Raw genomic sequence first — 20,681 nt, 5'->3', positions numbered from 1 at the left:
ATAGAAGCACACATGTATTATTAACACAATATCAATATTTCATATTTTAATATCATGGTTATTGTGAATATCTCAGTATTGTGACATACCTACCATAGTATTTAAAGGTACTCAATGCAGTAAAATGTCCCCTGTGACTACTTTTAAATATGGGTCATTAAGTGATTATGACTCATGCATTAATGTAGAAGCAGGATTTTACTGTTGGAGATGGTTGAGCGTTTTGTATATTTGACCAATAACAAGTCAGCGAGTCAGCAGATATATAGTGAAGTAAAAATAACAGCAGATTCATCAGAAATATAGATGAGTGAAAATAGGACATTTTCATAGAATAAGGTAGTGCTTTAAATAAGTACTTTGTTTACTACTTGAATATTATGATTTATTTCCTTTCTTGTAAATACTAAGTTCATAAACAAAGATTTTAAATAAGAAGAGTGTTAATTGTTTTAATAATCATGATATTAATCAGTTTAATGTGTTTACAGCTTCACTCTGTCTGATGGATTCTAGTAAAATCCTTCTCAATCTCAGTCTTTTCATCAGCCGCACTACACCCAATCACCGCACACTTCCTGTGACAGCTGGACCAATCATGGCTGTCCACGAGGTTCAGCTCCGGGGGGGGCGGGCACTGTCCACTTCGACTGAGATTCTCCTTCGACCAATCAGCTGTTGACAGTTGACAGGAAACGTCAAACGTTCGCTCTCGATAACCAATCAGCGACGGGGGAAGGCGGTTTCTGCCCTCCGATATCCCACGTGACCCTCCTCAGTAGTTCCCAGGCGGTCACATCAGCGAGCCGGAGGTGAGTAAAGAGACCGATAAATGTCACTTTTAAACGGGCAACACAGCGGGAGTGGGACGTTTTCTGAGAAATGTCCGTTTATTTATAAAATCTGAACACTAATTATTCAGATAATGGCGGGTTTTAGCCGTTAAAAATAAAGCTCCGTGTTTCCAGCGTGCTGTTAGCATTGAGCTGAGTGGCTAACTGAGGCTAATTAACTACAGGTGAATTCAGCTAGCCAGTTAGCCTCATGCGATGGCCTTTACTATCGTTTAATTGGCACATACATCATTATTACATTTCGCTTCATATTCCAGTGAGACTACTTCTCTCCAGGTGAATCAAAGTCTGCTCGTGTCTGTCAGAAGACAGCTGAAGTTTTCTTGGCTCGGCTCCTGCACTGACAGTTGTTTCGTAAGCAGCATCGCAGCTAAGCTAAGCTAACGTTAGCTGTCTCAACCGGAGAGAGGTTCTTCCTACGGGGACACTTGGGAGAGATAAATGAATTGATAAAGAACATAAATGTCGGTTGAAATGTTCAGACAAAGCGACGTTAAGGGGATGCTGTTAAAAACTAATGAATGAATGAGTGTGTGCGTAAGGGCTAACGTTAGCATCCTCAAGACGCTCCAGCGTTTACAAACCAACGTTTCACAACCTGAGATGCTGTTCAAACACACACAACTTTATTTAAAATGGTATTATTGATCCTTTTATTTCTGATGATGCCAAATATTAAAGGCTGAAGAGTTATGTGCTTACAGTTAACCATTATTTACAATCCGTCATGTTGTTCAAATAGGGAAAACTTTATTTAAAATGGTAAGAGATCCCATTCTTCAGTTGCCAAGTGTAAGATGCTGCAATGATTGATTACCGGCAACCTGTCAATTAGTTATCTGATCAATCATTCACTTTTAATGTTACAAAAACGTCCACCACAATCTAAATTTTTTTATGCTTTCATATTTTCCTCTTTACTAGTGTTTTCTTTAATGAATGAATAGTTGAAACAAAAACATACTTAATAAATGAGATTCTTGCTTGCTCAAATTGTGGTATTAAAGATGTGACTTGTAGTCAACTCCTTAAATACATACCATCTTCAACAGGAGGGTCAAAAACATTTTGTCTTTTTGAAATGAATTGTTGAAATAATGTCAAATGCCCATCACAAGTTTCACATTTAGTTTCACTTCATCATTCAGTCCCACTTTAACACTGGCAGTTATTCAAAGTGTCTCGAGCTACACCAACATGTGAAGTTGTGAGAAACGGAGGAAAGCTGCAAATCATTTAAGTCAGATACTGGTTTATGTGTTAGAAAGTGGGGTCCACATATGGGTTGATACATGTTCTTCTCTCAGGTGAAGCAGTCCGACCGGTTCAACCCGCTGGTTTCTCTCAGGGTTCAGTGCGTCGTGTCTGACCGCCACCCGCTCTGATCTGAAGTCAGTCAGACAGAAACTGACTCTGTATTTAATCTCCTCCAATTTACAGAGGTCACAATTTTCTGCTCAAGCTGACTGGCCAGTTGAGCAGCAGAGTGAAAATTTAGATACTAAATAGCAACACATGCAAATGGTCATTTAAAATTGCTCAAACTGATTTGAAAATATGTTATTTACACCCTTTTTCAAGCTGAAAGCTTCACTTTAGTGGCTAAGATAAAAGTGGGTTTGCTACTGGCATGTATCAAGGGTCAGAGAATAACATCTTTTTAAAATCAATTTGTTGTTAAAAACAACAAAAAAAAAAAAAAAACGCCACCGTACAGCTCGCCTGGTGTAATCCAAGGGGTGAGGAGATGAATTTTGATTTATTAAGTGAACCCGTCCTTTGATATCAAGCCATTTCAACTGCAGTCGATACACTGACACCAAATGAATCCACAAATGTAGTCACGTTGCTGCTACAGCTGAGAGTCGGCTAAAATCTGAATGTAGATCTGCAGGTTTGGTCACTTCTGATCTCATTTAATGTGATAATAATGCTCAGAACATTGATCAATCTTGCTGAATGATTATCAGTAAAGCATGAAATCATAAATAAGCATTCTGCAATTTGTGTTTAGAAAATCAGTCTCAAAATTTAAACGGTATGAATAACTTACGACAACAAAGACATTCTGTTCATATCATTTTTATATTATAGATAGTTTTTAATAACAAAATATCAGTGTCAAGAACTGTGTTCTGACTTCACAATAACTCACATTTTATTTATATATTCAGGAAGAGAAGAAGATTTAACATCCTCTTTGACAGACATTTGTTACATTTATTCAAACAACAGTATTTGCAGGTGAAAACAGTTTTTAAAGCTCATTGTTGGTTGTAAGATGTGATACAGGCACAGATGAGTGACAGATTAGTAGAAACACAGTCAGTCATTCACTTTCTATATGAAAACGACTCCCCAGTGTTTATTTCAGTTTAAACAGTAACCTGTCGGTCCTGTCTGTCTGCTGCTCAGTTCACTGATGCAGGCTGATAAAGGCTCATTCCGCTGTTTAATGAAGAGCAGCTGGTCACAATACTCGTACATTATTTGAAATGTCTTTAAATCCTGTTTATGCCCAGAAAAGAATGAATGAATTAAGTGTTATTTTGTTAATAAAACTTCTGCTCTTAGTAAGATGTCAACTAAGTAAAATGATTGATAATGGATTTATTTCTTGCGTTACTAACTTAATATTGTCACGTTACTAAAAATGAGGTGTTTTAGATTAAATTTGAAATGTAATGTTTGTTACAGCTTCTGAAATGTGAAGATTTTCTTGCTTTTATCGTTTTATATTCCAGTAAATCTGATATCTTGGGGTTTAGACGGTTCCCAGACATATTAAGACACTTGAAGACGTCATTTTGGACTCTGAGCCTAATAACATCTCATAGATCGATCGGAGTATCCAAGGAGTAGCCTACAGATGTATTTGATAACAAGAATATAGTCTTATAGTGATGTTAAACAACATATTCCGGTCATTCTCCAGACGGCTCTGTGTTTCCTGATCAAACTCTGTTAGAAAGCAGTGTGGTTATCAGACAGTGAATCAGAGCAGCAGCAGATGTCCTGCAGGCTAAACTGACTCTAATATCAGATTAACTGACTGTCAGACTGGGTGGAGAACAGCAACTTCAGCTGCTTTCTCTCAACTGATTAAGAGACGCTGCTATCAGCCAATCAGAGACCCTCGAAAAGCTCTTTACTCCTGCAGGATGGAGGAAGACCGTCGTCTCATTGCTCCTTCTCTGTATCACACAGCATCCTGCTGTCACAGATACTCACCAGAGCACCAAATGTGGATTAATCCACCGCTGATAATAGTTCCCAACAAATTCTTGAATTCTCAACAACTGATCTTGTGTGGACTGCAAATAAAAGCCTCCAGAGTGTAACTTATTAAGAATAATGCCAATTTAATTACAGTATTGGTCCAAATAATTCAATTTATGCCCTCAGTTGAGCCTTAAATTATATATTTGTGAGATTTACATCTTCAGGAGGAACCAATGTGGAGCTGAGAGCCACAGTGTCTGAACCTGAGATTTGTTGACAATGCAAATAACCTAAAATAACATCAGACTGATCCTTTAAGCTTCAACAAACATTAAAGACAACTGTTGTGAAAACTGACTTGTACTGACGTGTTTAAAGACTTGAGTACTGAGCAGTGATGGTGTTTTGATGCTTAATTCAGCCAATTCACTTCACAATAAGACAAAATGTAGCACCCGGGCAGGTTGCCGATGCGTCACATGGCAGAAAGTAGTGAAGGGTTAATGTCCTGTCACGGCTGCTAATAGAAGTTCAATTTTTAAAGGAAAGGAAATATTATTTCTCTGAAGATTTTCACCCTGCAGCTAAATCCTTCAAATGCCATGTGGGCACTAGTCAGATGGCTTTGATGCTAAGCTAACAGCTAGTGTTGGTGGTGGTCACACTCATCACTGTGCTGCTGGGCTGTTAGCCAGGCATGCTAATCCCGTTAATCTGATTATTAGCCTGGCAGTCTGCTGAGTGAGATGAGTAGCGGCAGGTTAACACGCTGAAGAGCAGAGAGCTGGTTTTATTGTCTTTTACACATCAACAGATGACATTTATCTGCCAGATCTTATCTAATGTTGTTTTATAGGTTAATTTGTGATTAGTCCCACATCCCATTGTGTGTTCGTCAGGTGACGCAGTAAAGAAAGGATGGAGAGCATCCACACACACATGATCACAGCTCCTGATACTATTTAAATGTTTCACCATAAAACAAATCAAATTGGTATATTTTACAGTTAAAGAGAAGTTGAAAATATTTTTGTTTAGGTTTGACCCTTTAGGATTTCATTACAGAAACTTTTTTACAACAGAAATTTAGAAACTCTACATGCAGAACATTTAAATTCTCGTCTTAGACTTGAAAAATCCTCATTTTGTAGACAGTCAATATGGTATGTCAAAAAATGTAAATTATATTATAATGTTTATACATATCGATATCAGCATCTGCTGTTATAATTGATAAACACATCAACTCTTTTTTTTTTTTTGGAAGGATCCCTTAAATGTGCTTATCAAAAAGGTATTTATGTTATGTTATGGTTATACAGTATATCAATAACTTGGTGCGCTAAAATAATAAACTGCACTGGGAATTTAGGGATTTTACGTCCTAAGAATCTTTGACTGCATTTTAATCTCTTGAAAACATTTCTTATATATATCAGCTGATGACGTTGTGCTTAATTTGTATATTTGTATTATTATTGTTGAAATGGACTTTCAGTTGACAAAAAATAATATTTATTGTTGTAGGCCCTGAAATTTTCTATTGTGTTTAAGTTTAAATACAGCAAGTCTGTGTGAGACGGCAAGATGTGAATAAATCTGCATACTACCAACCCCCACTGTGTGTGTGTGTGTGTGTGTGTGTGTGTGTGTGTGTGTGTGTGTGTGTGTGTGTGTGTGTGTGTGTGTGTGTGTGTGTGTGTGTGTGTGTGTGTGTGTGTGTGTGTGTGTGTGTGTGTGTGTGTGTGTGTGTGTGTGTGAGAGATAAATAACCTCCATTCTCCACAGTGTTTATGTGAACAGTAAATTACCCATGTGTGTGCGCTCTGGGGTGCTGCAGTAATCCCGCCGGGTGTAATCTCATTAAGGTTAACGGAGCTGAGGCTGAGTGTCCTGTGGGTGCTGCCTGGTCACCATGGCGATGGATGGGTGCCAGGGTGACACAGGTTAACAGCCTGCTGTGTGTGTGTGTTAATGATGGCGGACACAATGCACAGTTTGTGTGTCGCGGCTATAGACAAATAATCCTGGGAGAGTTAGCGGAGCGTTAAAATCCAGCAGGGATGTGAACAGTTGTCAAACATGAATCAACATGTGGACTTCCTGCTGCTCTGATACTCATTCATCTGTGATTTGTTCTTCATTTGTGGGGGGTTTTTTGTTTAAAATCAGGAAAAATGCAGTTGTTTTAAATCTAACAAAAATAAAACTGTCACAGTCTCTTATAATCAGAATAAGAGAGTTGAGGTTATTAAGACTTTAGAGGAAAATATTCGGGTTATTCAGAAGATATGATCTGTTGGTGTAATGGGGCAAAAATTTAGACTAAACTTATATTTGATAGAATATACCTCAATACATGGTTTGGTAAACTATTGATAGGGCAGTGGAGCCAGAACACAAGACATTAGATTTGACAATAAAGGAACAGTTCACCCAAAAAGTAAAACTCAGTCATCATCTCCTCCCTCCATGTTGATATAAAGTCAGGTGAAGTCTCGTAGTCCACAAAACATTTCTGGAGCTTCACAGTAAAACAGAGTTGCAGCATTCTGCTAAACAACTGAAGTAGCTGGAGACTTGATTTAAAACATCAGATGTCTCCATACAGCTCGTCTGCTGTGATCAGTCTGCAGGAGAGAAGAGATCACAACCTGATCTGAAATAATTATATTTACACCCTCGACGTGAGGTCGATGCTAACACTTTTAGCTTAGCGGCTACAGTGAAGATTCCAGCTGTAAAAAAGGTGTAAATAACGTCTTTACAAATCAGTTTGTATCTTGTGCGTCCGTTGAGATCCTCCACCAGTCATGCACCAACATCTTTAGCAGTGTGACAACATTCACTGCTGATATCTGAGTTTAAAACTGATCAAAGTGTGGAAAATGTTGTAGAAAAACATGGACATCAGAATCCTCGCTGTAATAGCAGTGCACGCTGGGATGGTCATATGATCAGCACTCAGCCGTTCATGTGAATTCTGATCATGTTTCAGCCTCTCATTTATGTAAAGATGGACGTCATGACAGCTCAAAGACCTAGAGTATGTAGGACCTGAATAAACAGGATCATTGTAGCATGATATCAGCAGGTTAGAGTCCTGCTGAGACAAAAAACAAGCCAGAATCCAAACAGCTGGACCAGATGTGCTCACTCTCACCTCCTCCTCTGTGCAGACTATGGATCAGAGGGTCGGGTTGTTCGTTCTTCTGGCAGCAGGCCTCCTCTGCCTCAGTGTAGCCCCGCTATCTCGGGCTGAGGACCTGGTTGAGGACAGTCTTGGTGACGACATGGACGTGGAGGACGAGCTGGATCTGGGTCTGGCAGGAGCTGAGGAGGAGGAGATGGAGGATCTGGACGGAGATGTGCAGGATGAAGCTTCATCTGCTCCTAAAACTCCTCCTGTACCAAAGGTAATCTTCTACTCTGTGAGAAAAGTTGTTGTTGGGTAGATGCACAGATTCTGATCTTTGTATCCAATATTCATCACAAAGTCATTATTCCTTTCTTACCATGCAAAAAAAATCATCTTAGTTATTTATATGCAACAACAGATTTAGTTTATGACAGAGTTGTAGAGAACAGAGGGCGTCACACGGGGCTGTATCAATAAAACTAACTTTGGAGTGCTGCTCTCCATGAAAATATAAAATACGAATCTTCTCTAACTTCATGACATTTCATTTAAACAACAAGGAGGACGTTAAATGTTTCACAGGAAGTGTGTGTTACTCATTAACGGTCCAATCAGGAGGTCAATTTGATAAGAACACAGTGAGCTGACCTGCTGATCTACTGACCTGCATTCACACTGGAAGCAACTGAAAACACAACACACTTCAGCCGGAGGTCAATTTAATCTGTTTCTCTGTTTGTCTTCCTGAAACTTAAATTTATCTATATCATTTCTTGATTAGACGCAGAACTTAAACTTTAATAGTAAATAATTGATTTGTAATTTTTCTAAAAACAAAGTTATAGAAAGTACAAAGAGAAAATGGTTGGCAGAAGAACAAGAGGGCACTTCTCTCTTTAATACCTGTTAACTTGAGGTTAACTACATTATTTAAATCCTTTCAGACCAGAAGTATTTTCTGTAATATTATAATGAAGTACTGAAGAGCTGCAAATCTGGATCTTGATGATTGTTTGGTACAGACGGAGCAAAGATCACATCATCATTTTTATATTTTTCTTTTCAATAAAAAAACAAATGCAAAAATCAACATACCAACTAGAATCTTGACTCGTAGGTCAATCATGATAATCCTACAGTGAGGACGGAGGTCAGGAACAGAATAAATGTTCTGTTGTGTTTAACTTCACCAACACTTTCTTCTTTGAATCCAGGTGACCTACAAAGCTCCAGAGCCAATGGGGGAACATTTCATTGCTGAGTCTTTTGATCGGGGGACACTTGACGGGTGAGCACATTACTCACACATGCTCCTTTTCTCGTTTCTCAGTTTATACCTCCTCGCCTCCTCTCCTCACGTCTTAGTCCCTCCCTAAGACCTCTCTCGAGACACAAGGAGAGAGGAGTCGAGGCAACGAGCATTTGGAGCCGCATTTTAAAGCAATGTCGGTTAAATGTGACACATCTGCATCATCTGTCTGTTGTTTCTTATGATCTCTGTCAGCTCCTTACAACCTGGATATTTACTTTAAATTCAGTCCACAATGTGACATAAATCATTTCAAGGTGAAATGTCATTTAAATACAAGTCGCTGCACAAACGGTGAAGGGAAGAAAGTTTGAGCATTTAAAATAACTAATATAACTTAATAATACAAAGAATCACATTCTGGGGCTCAGCTTCCACCACAGATTGTATATTCCAGCTGTGTGTCGCCTCTTTTACATCACACAAACTTGGCAGAGGATACAACTGTGCATCCTCACTCATAGCTCCTCCGGTACGCGTCCTCTCTCCTCGAGCAGCATTTTGGGAGCTCCTTCACTGTGGAGCGCCGAGTTTGATGTCTGGGTCAAGGGCAGGAGGACAGAGGAGAAATGAGGAGGTTGTTCTCATCAGTCACAGCCCGAGGAGCAAAAGCAATCCTGGTCTTAAATTGGACTTTCACTTGGAAGCTGTTCCAACTTCAGACCACAAATAATTTTGTTCCTTCTGTTTTATCAAAGATGCTCATGAAGTTTCCCATCATGCATTTTGCTCTTACCAGCAGCGATGGCAGATAATAAGAGCGAGACCCAAGGCTGTTTTTTTTATAGGCTCCAAATTAAGTGTTTAGATTTGTGGTCGACATATCAAACTAATTCTTATTCTAATCTTCTCCTCTATCATAGCTGCAGCAATGAATCGGTTCCTTCACAACTATTACTCGCCAACCACTTTGATAGGCGATCGATCTGTATGTGTCATTTTTGTTGTAAATTCTCTTATTTTCTGGTGTCTTCCCTCCTCTGTGACTGCAAACCCCCAATATCTTTGGGACATTTGAGGATGAAACACTAGTTGACATTTTTAAACATGTCTGGGTCTTTGGTCAGGTGTGTGTGTGTGTGTGTGTGTGTGTGTAACTAATCTTCCTGTGTGTTGGTTTCAGGTGGGTGGTGTCCAGCGCTAAGAAGGAGGATGCTGATGAAGACATCGCAAAGTATGATGGTAGGTACACAACAACATCGTCAAACTGTTTGAGTGAAGCTGATCAGCTGAGATGTCCTAAAATAAACAAACTTAGACAAACTCCTGATTTGATTCAGGTAGTCGTATCACTTTCCTGGCTGTAGTTGTCGTCAGGTCCATGTAGATGATGATGATGATGATGTCGTTCTGAACAGGTAAATGGGCCGTGGAGGAGATGAAGGACAGTAAGCTCCCCGGAGATAAAGGTCTGGTCCTGAAATCTCGAGCCAAACATCACGCCATCTCCGCCCAGCTGCTGCGACCTTTCACCTTCGACACAAAGCCCCTGATCATCCAGTAAGAACTCCTTTCCCCCTCACTTCACGTCTCCTTGCTGGTGGTCTGACAGACTCGTTCATCAGTCTCGTGCTTCTTTCTGTGTTCAGGTACGAGGTGAACTTCCAGTTAGGTATCGACTGTGGCGGCGCCTACGTCAAGCTGCTGTCTCAGACTCCTGATATCGACCTGGTTAGTCTGACTCCTGAAATCCATTGAGTCCAGGTTGTCTGTGTGCAAATGTTTTATCTGATTATTTTAGTGTGTTTTTCTTTAAATGATTGTGTTAACTCTGTGTTGCTGCCATTCTCGGCCAGCTCTCCCTAAACTGTGTGTGTTTGTTCAGGACCAGTTTGTGGATAAAACTCCATACACCATCATGTTCGGACCCGACAAATGTGGAGAAGATTACAAACTACACTTCATCTTCAGACACAAAAACCCCAAAACTGGAGAGTACGAAGAGAAACACGCCAAGAAACCCGACGCTGACCTGAGGACGTACTACACTGACAAGAAGACACACCTGTACACATTGGGTAAGACACACACACACACACACACACACACACACACACACACACACACACACACTGTATACACTGGGTAAGACACACATGAATGGCAGATCAGGCGTATAAGTCGTCTGTTTCGCCCCCCAGTGGTGAACCCTGACAACACGTTCGAGGTGCTGGTGGATCAGACGGTGGTGAACAGTGGCAGCCTGCTGACGGACATGACGCCCCCTGTGAACCCCGCCGCTGAGATCGAGGACCCCGACGACCAGAAGCCAGAGGACTGGGACGAGAGGCCCAAGATCCAGGACCCTGCCGCCACCAAGCCCGAAGACTGGTCAGTACACATGAAAGTTATTTCTGGACATTGAGTCGGGATGTCACTTACTAGTTTACCACTTGATGAAGATCATATGGTGAAAGCTCCTGAAAGAGACCTGAGTTTGGATTATGTTCATGATTGAAGCTTCTCTTCTACACAAGACACAATAAATTACACAATTAAAGTACCTCAAAATAACTGAAGTAAATGAATTTCAGATGAACAGAATATTTGTAGGGTTATTTGTTGTTTCATTATTGACAGTTTCCTTCTCGTTCCGTCCTGCAGTCATTAACATTTCTGTCTGTCTTCAGGGACGAGGACGCTCCCGCTCAGGTTCCAGATGAAGATGCAGTGAAACCAGAGGGCTGGCTGGACGACGAGCCCGAGTACATCGGAGACCCCGACGCCGTCAAACCTGAAGACTGGTGAGTTATATCATCACATCACAGACACAGCTCAGTGATTGGCTGATGACCCCATTCATCTAATAACCATCTGTGTGTGTACTTCCTGTCCATCAGGGACGAGGACATGGATGGTGAGTGGGAGGCTCCTCAGGTCCCTAACCCCGCCTGCGAGACCGCCCCCGGCTGCGGCACCTGGAAGCGACCAATGATCGACAACCCCAACTACAAGGGCAAGTGGAAGCCCCCCATGATCGACAACCCCAACTACCAGGTGAGCTTTTAACCCCGCCCCTCTTTAGACACTCAGATTATGACCTTTTCACAAACGAGATTAAAAGATTGCAAACAACTTAACGCACGTTTGTGTTGTCAGGGCGTCTGGAAACCGAGGAAGATCGCCAACCCGGCGTTCTTCGAGGATCTGCAGCCGTTCAAGATGACTCCCTTCAGCGCCCTGGGGCTCGAGCTCTGGTCCATGACCTCCGACATCTTCTTCGACAACTTCTTCATCACCGACGACCGCAACACGGCTGAGCGCTGGTCTAACGATGGCTGGGGGCTGAAGAAGGCTGCAGAGGGCGCCGCTGATGTGAGTGAGGGGAGGGTCGATATGAAGTGATGTTCTGTCTGAGGAGACTTTAAATAAAGTTTTGAACATTCAGATTGAGGCGTCAGAAGGTACCAAAAGTTCTGCAGGAACAGAGGATGAAAGTTTTATCTTTATTTTGATGATACAACAGGATTTCGCAACTGTAACATCTACGTGCTACACACAGGAAATGCTAATATTTATTTTTATTTATATCACAAATTTATTTTCCACAGTTTGGTAAATAAACATCTCCACATTATTTTATTTAGATCCTCATATGAAATTGGTGGATAAGAACCAAGAAGACAAAACCAAAAAACTTTAAAAATAAAAGGGGCTGGTGAAGAGATACTAATCAAATGCTGTAAATTAGAATAAAGTAAGACAATATAACGGGCAACAAAAGGGAATGAAGTATTACAAGTAACATTAAAGGAAGAAATAAAAAACAACTTGGTTGCTGGTTTGAATCCTTGTGTGGAAATAAATTTAATTTGTAATTTTCTATAAACTCCTAACAATCAACAGATGAGTAACTTTTTATTAAAAACGTTTTTACCGAACAAAACAACAAACGAATCTGCAAAAACAATTATTCAAAAAAGCCAAATACTAAAAACTGTAATATTCAAATAATTTCAGAAAGATAAAACAATAACATGCAACAGGAGAACAAAGTGTAAACAAATCACATTAAAGATGAAAAACTAAATGAAAGTTGCTGGTTTGAACCAACAAGAACATTTACTGTAGATGAATCACAAACATCTCGTACACATCTCGTATCACATTCTAATAATAATAATTTTAAAATTGGACGATGAGAATTAAAGAAAATATTATTTTTAATTGTAATATGAATATATAAAAGTTTTATTTTAGTTAAGCAGTAAATCTCCTCAGATTAGAGACTGAGGATCAATGAACACATCGACAGTGTGAATAATTTTGATTTAAAGAAACAAAGAAACACAATATGTGGCAGCAGATAAAGTTCATTTAGTTAAATATTTCAGGTCCAGTTTATCTTCAGAGACCTGAGTTTTGAGATGTGACTTTGAACCTGAGTGACCTCTGTGATGATGTAATCCTCTGGAGGAAGTGGTGTCTCTGTGTGTGAGACACAAATAGATGTTGTGAAGATTAATAAGAGTCAGTCAGTAACCAACAGAGACTGTGACACTGTTTCAGCTTTCATCCACACAGATGCTGCGTTCAGGGACACGTCTGCTGCTACATAATCATGATTCACCAGGACAACATTTAATTAAGTGTGTCACAGCCTGTGTATGAAGTGACAGGAGGATGTTCACCAGGCGGGGAGTGTTTCTGATCACTGACATGTTGTTTACTCATTGATGATGTTGTTGTTGTTTGTGTGTTTGCAGCCCAGTCTGGCCACACAGATGTTGGAAGCTGCGCAGGAGCGTCCTTGGCTCTGGGTCGTCTACGTCCTCACCGTGGCTCTACCGCTCGTCCTCATCATCGTCTTCTGCTGCACTGGAAAGGTAACACACACACACTTAGCTGTTAGCTGGATCTTTGAGGGAAATTCAGTGACGTGGCTTCAGAAAGAAGTGAGTCCTGAATGTCACCCTGACACAAGCCCTCCTGCAGCCAGTTATCAGAGCTGATGTCCCAGTGTGTGTGTGTCTGTGTGTGACTGTCCACAGAAGTCTTCAGGATCAGCTCAGGGTCAGTTGAGTTTCAGCACCTTACAGGAAGACTTAAAGGAAGCCGGACTCCTGTCCACCACCTCCTCAGGCCTGGTGACTCACGCTGCTGTTAGCTGTTAGCTTCGTGTCTGATGTGTTTGTTACTCTGTGCTGCTGATAGTGGCAGTTCTGTTTGGTGCTGTAGCGTAAACAGCAGTCTGTGTTGTGTGTGTTCACTTGTGAAACGTCACTAGTCACCAGCAACAGTCACACCCCGACAATAAGATAGAACGACTGTTATTGTGCGACCAAATTGTTTCAGAATTTCTTTTTTGTGTAGATTAAGCTCAACGTGTGTCGTTGAAGAGGTTCTGAATCTGTGTATCTGAAGTCAAATTGAACTGTTCTCCTGTCTGTTGTGCAGAAGAAGACTCCAGCGACACCGGCAGCAGAATACAAGAAGACAGATGAAGCTCAGCCCGACATGAAGGAGGAGGAAGAGGAGGGGGAGGAGGAAGAGGAAGAGAAGGCTGAAGAAGCAGAGAAGAGCAGTCCAGGTGACTACGACGTCTTCAGAAAACTCTGTTATTCTCTGTGTTGTCTCTGCCGTCTGTCACTGACTCGTCAAACCTTTTCTCTCAGCTGCAGAAGAGAAGAGTGACGGAGAGGAAAATCCTGAAGAGGAAGAGGATGCAGAGGGCACCGCGGACGAAGAGAAGGAGGCAACAGCTGACGAGGTGAGACCAGGTTTTGTTTCCCTGTGTTGGTGTGATGTCAGTGTGACGCTGCGTTCAGGTGAATTTGTTTGTTTGTCTTTACAACAGAGAGAGGACTGAGAACAGGGGCGATGAAGACAGTTTAGATCTTTTCCGAAAGCTTTGTGGTCAAAATAGTTATTTTTAACTCGATGTTACAACAGCTTGTTCATTTAAGTTGGTTAAAACCGCCTGATGTCAATAAGAATGTTTTTTATGTCAGGATGGGACAAGTGTCAGAAAAATCAGATGGAATCAAACTGATGAGATGAGATGCAGCTTTGTTCAACAAAGACTTCGGTCACTAATCTTGTTTTAATTTTTGATACAAACTTAATCAGTTATTTATTTGTTTACCGAAATAAGAAGTAGAGGAACAAAGTGAGTACAAATTAAAGTCTGGTCTGATTCCTGGACTGGACAATTTCATTTAATTTTAGTTATCTGATGAAGCTTTTGATCAAATAAAATAAAAAAGCTTTTAGATTTACTGTAGATAAATCACTTTACAAAAACACAAATTGAATCTTGACAATACATTTTTAAAAAATCACATCAAAGCTAATTTGACCAAAACTGATGACACTAATCATGTCACATATTAAAACACATCAAAACTGCGAAAATATATTGATTTTTAATATTACATGATGAAAATGTTAGAAAATAGAAATATAATAGAAATAACATTACAATGTATTTTTATTTACAATAATAATGAACAGAAATGTATAGAACAATATGATTGTTTGTTGAAGATCCACACTGAATGTATCTGCACTGTAGATGATTTTCTAGGTTTAAACGTTCTTTGTAATAGTTTTAATGTAACTTATTACCAGTGTAATTCATTTTTAAGGTTAAAGAACACTTGTATTCGAATGTGGGAGCTTTATTATTATTTCTACAGTCACACCAGATAATTAAACATCATTGTTTTGTTGAAGGTTTATATTTTACTTTTTTATATATCTACAGCAGTTTGTGAAGAAGTAACATAAGGTGCAGAGTACAGCTTCTTTTAATGGGAGTAGATTTTTTAAGTGGGAAATATTATAGAAGTTACTGATATCTGCGACTTTGAACCACAACTACATGACTGTTTCTACACTCACAGTTGCTCGTAATTACATTTTGAACCATGTCTGGTGCATTAAAATGAATGTACATTTGGTTGAAGAGGTGCATGTTAATGCAAAATTGGACATTTTGTGAATGAGGTTTGGTTGGGAGCGCTGTGACATCTTCTGTCTTGTTTCGTCTCTAGAAGTTGGAGGATGACGTTCTGCGGAGATCTCCCAGGAACAGGAAAGTCAGAAGGGACTGATATCTCTGAATCCACACCCTGACCTCAACATCTCCACCCTGACCCCCACCCTAAAATACCCCCCTCCCCCTCCTCCTCCTCCTCCTCCTCCTCCTCTACTCCTCTGCTCCGAGGTGATGAAGCCTGAATGGAACCCGTTTGAAGCAGTGAAGCCAACAGGAACCTAATCAAGACCTCCAATATGGACGCCTGATGATGATGATGATGATGATGATGATTCCAGTATGAACAGGACTGAGTTAGCTTGATTTAAAGGATTTTTGTTTATGAAAGAGATTTAACTGAGATTAACTAAAACTTCCTGCATCATTCCTTAACAACACCTGAGCAGACTCGAACCCGCGGGATCAACGTGTCCCGTCCCGTCCCGTCTGAAGCACCGCCCACTGCTCACCGCCCAGCGCCACCCTGAGCTAACAAGTGCCCCGCCCTACCAACAGTTAATTAGCTCTCAGCAACTTGCTGATTAGTCTCCTGACAGATGGATTTTTGGCTATCACCACCCAATCTGAGGTAGTCTACCATGATCCTGCTTAGGCTACTAACAAGCTGCTACTTAGCCTCATAATTAAGCTAAGAGCAGTTAGGATTAGCCTGCACATAGTCAGAGAATTCACCTACCATGAGTCTTGTTGAATAGCCCACCACCAGGCTGCTAACGAGGCTAACAACAGTCAGGATAACCATACAAACGGTCAAGAACATGAAAACAAAAGTCTTTGCTAATTAGCCTGGATGAGTACATAATTCAGCTATGATAGCTAGCAATCCGAAGTAGCCATCTTCCTGCTAAGGCTACCACCCATCTGCTAAGTAGCTCACTGTCAGGGTGCTAATTAGGCTAACAGTGGTCAGACTTTTTCAACAAACTGTCAGAGAAACCACCAACCAATAGTCTTGCTAATAAGCTTAATATCAAGCTGCTAATAAGCCTGCAAATAATGTGATTAACTGTCTTGTTTGCTAGGCTAGCAACTAGCTTGTTAGTGAAATTCACCTGCTAACAGTTGAATCATTAGCCTTCTGTGTGGCTGGAATGGTCAGAAGTAGCCGACCAAAAGCGTTTCCGATTGGTCTTCTAGCCTGCTAATTAGCTCATGATGCCTACTTGCACTACAATATAAAGTAGCCTACTATCATCCTGCATGGACAAACAGCAGGCTACTAAAAGCCAACAACTAATGTAACTTCCTAGCTAATTAGCCTGCTAAAAGCTAATTCACCTACCAACAGTCGGCATGTTAGCCTTTCTAGATTTGACACATGAGCTAGCTGGCATCCTAAAGTCACCCACAACTTAGCAACATGCTAATATTTAAAAAATGCTAACGGGAACACTCCAACAGACACAACTTCTACTTTTGCATGTCTTATTTCTTGTTATTTAGTTATTCTAAAGCTCATGGTTTGTCCCCTGAACAAGTCTCCTCGGTATTTCAACTGTTTTATTGTCCTGATGGCAGCAGGGAAAGGTCAGAGGTCACCCAGCTCAGAACCACAGAGCCTGAAATGGTTGGAGAGAAGGTGTCAGAGCTGGTAAAGGTGAGTGACAGGTGATGTTACCTGGAACTGAGGTGGATGCTGTTGGACCAGCTCTGCACACTCAGCGTTTCTCAGAAGTGTTGAGTCAGCGTGATGATGGTTACAGGCAGCAGATGAGCTTCTGACACCAGAAACCTGTTTTAGTCTCATGATTCAGACTTTTTTTCTTTGAGATTTCAGTCCAAACAAACATTCCAGCAGCGTGTATCACTGCTTACTTCTTCCCGTCCAATCAGAGATTATTTTCAGAATCTTTGTCCCCGGGTTTAGCCTCCCAGGCAGGTTAAAATCACCACGTCAGCAGGTGGACAGACATCCAGTCCCTCTTTCATCAACCCCATATGAAAAGAAAAAGGCACTAAGGGAAAAACTCAGGCGCTTACTCTCTCACCTGTCCACCTGCGGCACCACAACACCTCCACCAATCACAGACGCTCTCCTACATGAAGCCATGTTGTTTAGCCCCATGTTTAAAAGAAACGGCACTTGAGCGTGAAAGTTGATTTATAATCTTTGACAAAATAATCTTAACTCATGTTTCACTTACCAGCTTTTCTCCAGAACTCTCTTCGTCCATGACAGATGTTGGGTCGTGTGACGACAGCTGAACAAACTCCAGAGAAAGGCTCGTAGATGAAACTGTCAGTTCAGACATTTAATGTTTTAACCTTCAACATTCTCAACATATCACACCGAACTTAGATTCTGTCTGTTACCGCTTTTTCTTCTGCGGTCATTACATTTTTATACATTAATTAGCATCGTGAACTAATGCCAGGGTAAACACACTTTGTCAGTCATTTCGTTACCACCAGGTGTCGCCAAAACCAACCAGAGCTACTATCTTAAGGATGATAACTTAAAGGTGCAGTATGTAAGAATTATACAGCATGCTGCTAACTGTAGCTGCCGTTAGCTCGTCAGCATGCTACACATGTTTTTGCTTTGAATGTTTTCCACTCAAAATCTTACATATTGCTCCTTTAAAGTAGTTTTGTTGTCACCAGAATTCACTCTGTCTGTCTGAACACTTGAATCCCGAGCAAAATATCTCAACAACCAGATTTTGGTTAGTGACCTGCTGACCTTTCCTCTCACGGCACCATCAGGACAAAATATCCAGTTTTCTCTCCGCTGGTGGTGAAATTCTCAAAAGGATTTCATGAAATAACTCCATGAACTTTTCCTGTAAAGATGCCAATTTATCAGTTCTGTGTTCTTTTTTTACCGATCATGTTCTCATCTAAAGGATTATGAGGAAACTAGATGACGATGTGGCTGAAGGAGCGTGTACAGTTCAGAGAGCTCTGAAGTAAAACTGTTGTTGTGAATCTGAACGTGTGAAGAAGACAAACATTTGTCCCGTCTTGTGTCCATGAGGTGACTGTCGATGTGTCTGTTCTGTCCGTGTTCTGTGTTCCAGACGGTTAAACGACTAAACTTCTTCTGTCAGACGTCTGTTTTCTGTCCATTTAATTCAGGATTCCCACCAATCATGAGCAAGCTTTTGGCAGGCGGGCGACTAGTAAATGGTGGGCGGGTGTGAAGCCAGAGCTGATGATGTGTTTGTATCTCTGGCTGTTGTGAGATCAGATATTGGGCCTTGCTTCCATGTCAGGTGACCTTTAACCTTTATTTTCCCCCTCCCTTAGAGTAAACAAGAGCTAGTTAGGTTTTGGCTGTAAGCTCTGCTGCTTTTAGTCTTTATTTTCTCCTGTGTCGTCTCTAAAGTTAAAGTGTCAGTTTATGATGCTTTAGGACAAATCGCCTCCAGCAGCAGCAGCAGCAGCAGCAGCGTGACATTCCCGTCGAGAATGTACGTTTCAGCCGTTCTCTTCATCGTCTCCCTCCTTTTTCTTTTTTAGCCTCAGATTCTTCTTGTTTCCTCCGGTCGCGTCCGGCTGAAGCTGCCTAGCTAACAGACTGTAGACTGAACACTGTATCTGCTGGTGAAACTTTACATGACTCTGTAACTCTGTACTTTTTATTTTGTTGAAAATGTGTTTGAACTAAACTAAACTGTTGGCCCAGCCTGTTTCTGATGTACACACTCTGTAGAGAGATGGACCTGCTGACACACCACAGGAAGGTCCAGCTTTGAATAGAAATACTGTGATGATGGAGCCTGACGTGTGTGTGGACGAGCAGTCAACATTTGTTTTGATGAATAAAAAAGGCCAAATGGAAACTGAGCGACTGTTTTTAATGTCTCAGATTCATTGTTGTTTAAAGTGAATCACTACAGGTGATGTTGATTCTTAAACACTGACTTTATGTTCTTATTAAGTTGGTTCAGACATTTAGACTTTGTGTGAAAATGATGTTTTTAAAGGGCTTTTTGCAAAAGACTGGTTTAAGTACTCAACAATGTCACTCTGGTTAAATACTCCTACAAGAAAAAGTATTTCAAGCAGAAATTACTTCAACTATGAAAGGAAATGGTCCTTTTCAGAGATGTTATATATATATATTATAATGTTGGAATTGTATTAGTGATGCTTTAAAGGAGCTTTATGTAGTTCTGTAGAAGAAATCCAAACTCAGTTTTAATATTTACAATATTAATGGCCTAATAATACAAACGTTTCCATAAGTGAATAAACCAGCTGTTCTCAGAGGAAAAAAAGGTCCCACAACACTGTTTGAAGCTAGAAAGGTGGCACAGTAAAACAGTATAAATTGTGTTGTCCTTTAAGGTCAGTTTGTTTATTCAGTCATGAAAACAAAGAGAGTTTGTTTATTTAGTTTGTTTAGGCAGAATCAGCCAATGAGGATCTTTCTGTGCTCATTAACATTTCATCAACAAAACTGACTGCTCCTTTATCAGAAAGACAGCGGAATCAGATATTTAGATGTTTCATCAAAGTAATAATACTCTTTTACAGGAAAAGAAATAACAAGCAACATTTAGTTAAGGCTTTAAAGTAAATAGTTGCTGGGCAGGATGGTCCTTTACAGAGATATTATAGATATCATATTGTTGGAATATTATTACTCGTGTTTTAACAGATAAGCAACATTTTAATGTCTCAGATGATGAGAGAAAACATTTTAACCAGATAAAATACTGCTGGATAGTTAAATATACCGAAATGTGTCATATTTTATAAAATGGTCGTATGTTTGGTTCCAAAAAGTCCTCAAGTAAGTTGAGCTGTCAGATAAATATAGTGAAATAGTGAAAGAGCCTAATTACCCTTTGAAATGTCATCAGATAGACATTTCAACTAATTATTTACTCTATTTATTTAATGTATTTACTAAAAATATATATTTCTGTATGTTGTCTGATCTTAAACTGCTCATTTGAAAATGTTAATGTTATTTTTGTTGATCACATGATCAGTGAGAACTCAGCTGATCATTTGATTCACACACATTAATCACTGTACAGATGTGTTGAGTTATACTATCCACAGTACAGCTGCAGATGTTATGGAAGCTCATCTCTGCCAGAAAACAGTTCTCATGGTTTGTTTGAATTAAAGGTGCATTATGTAGTTTTGTTGATGAAATGTTAATGAGCAGAGAAAGATCCTCATTGGCTGATTTTTTTTCTG

General features: G+C 40.2%; 1 protein-coding gene across 1 annotated transcript; it reads left to right on the top strand.

Moving 5' to 3' along the window:
* The first annotated feature begins 731 nt into the window (after window positions 1-731).
* canx (calnexin) lies at window positions 732-19,313 on the top strand. Its single transcript, XM_084353349.1, has 15 exons — window positions 732-812; window positions 7,256-7,492; window positions 8,430-8,503; window positions 9,648-9,706; window positions 9,883-10,024; window positions 10,114-10,195; window positions 10,350-10,542; window positions 10,666-10,855; window positions 11,155-11,268; window positions 11,365-11,521; window positions 11,624-11,839; window positions 13,231-13,350; window positions 13,922-14,054; window positions 14,140-14,234; window positions 15,520-19,313. Exons 2-15 carry the CDS (start codon window positions 7,259-7,261, stop codon window positions 15,577-15,579), a joined length of 1,869 nt encoding a protein of 622 aa, XP_084209475.1. The 5' UTR covers window positions 732-812; window positions 7,256-7,258; the 3' UTR covers window positions 15,580-19,313.
* Window positions 19,314-20,681: the final 1,368 nt, after the last annotated feature.

Source organism: Pagrus pagrus (assembly GCF_965226575.1).
Source record: "Pagrus pagrus genome assembly, chromosome: 5".
Taxonomy (NCBI): Eukaryota; Metazoa; Chordata; class Actinopteri; order Spariformes; family Sparidae; genus Pagrus; species Pagrus pagrus.
This window is presented reverse-complemented; position numbering and strand designations above follow the sequence as displayed.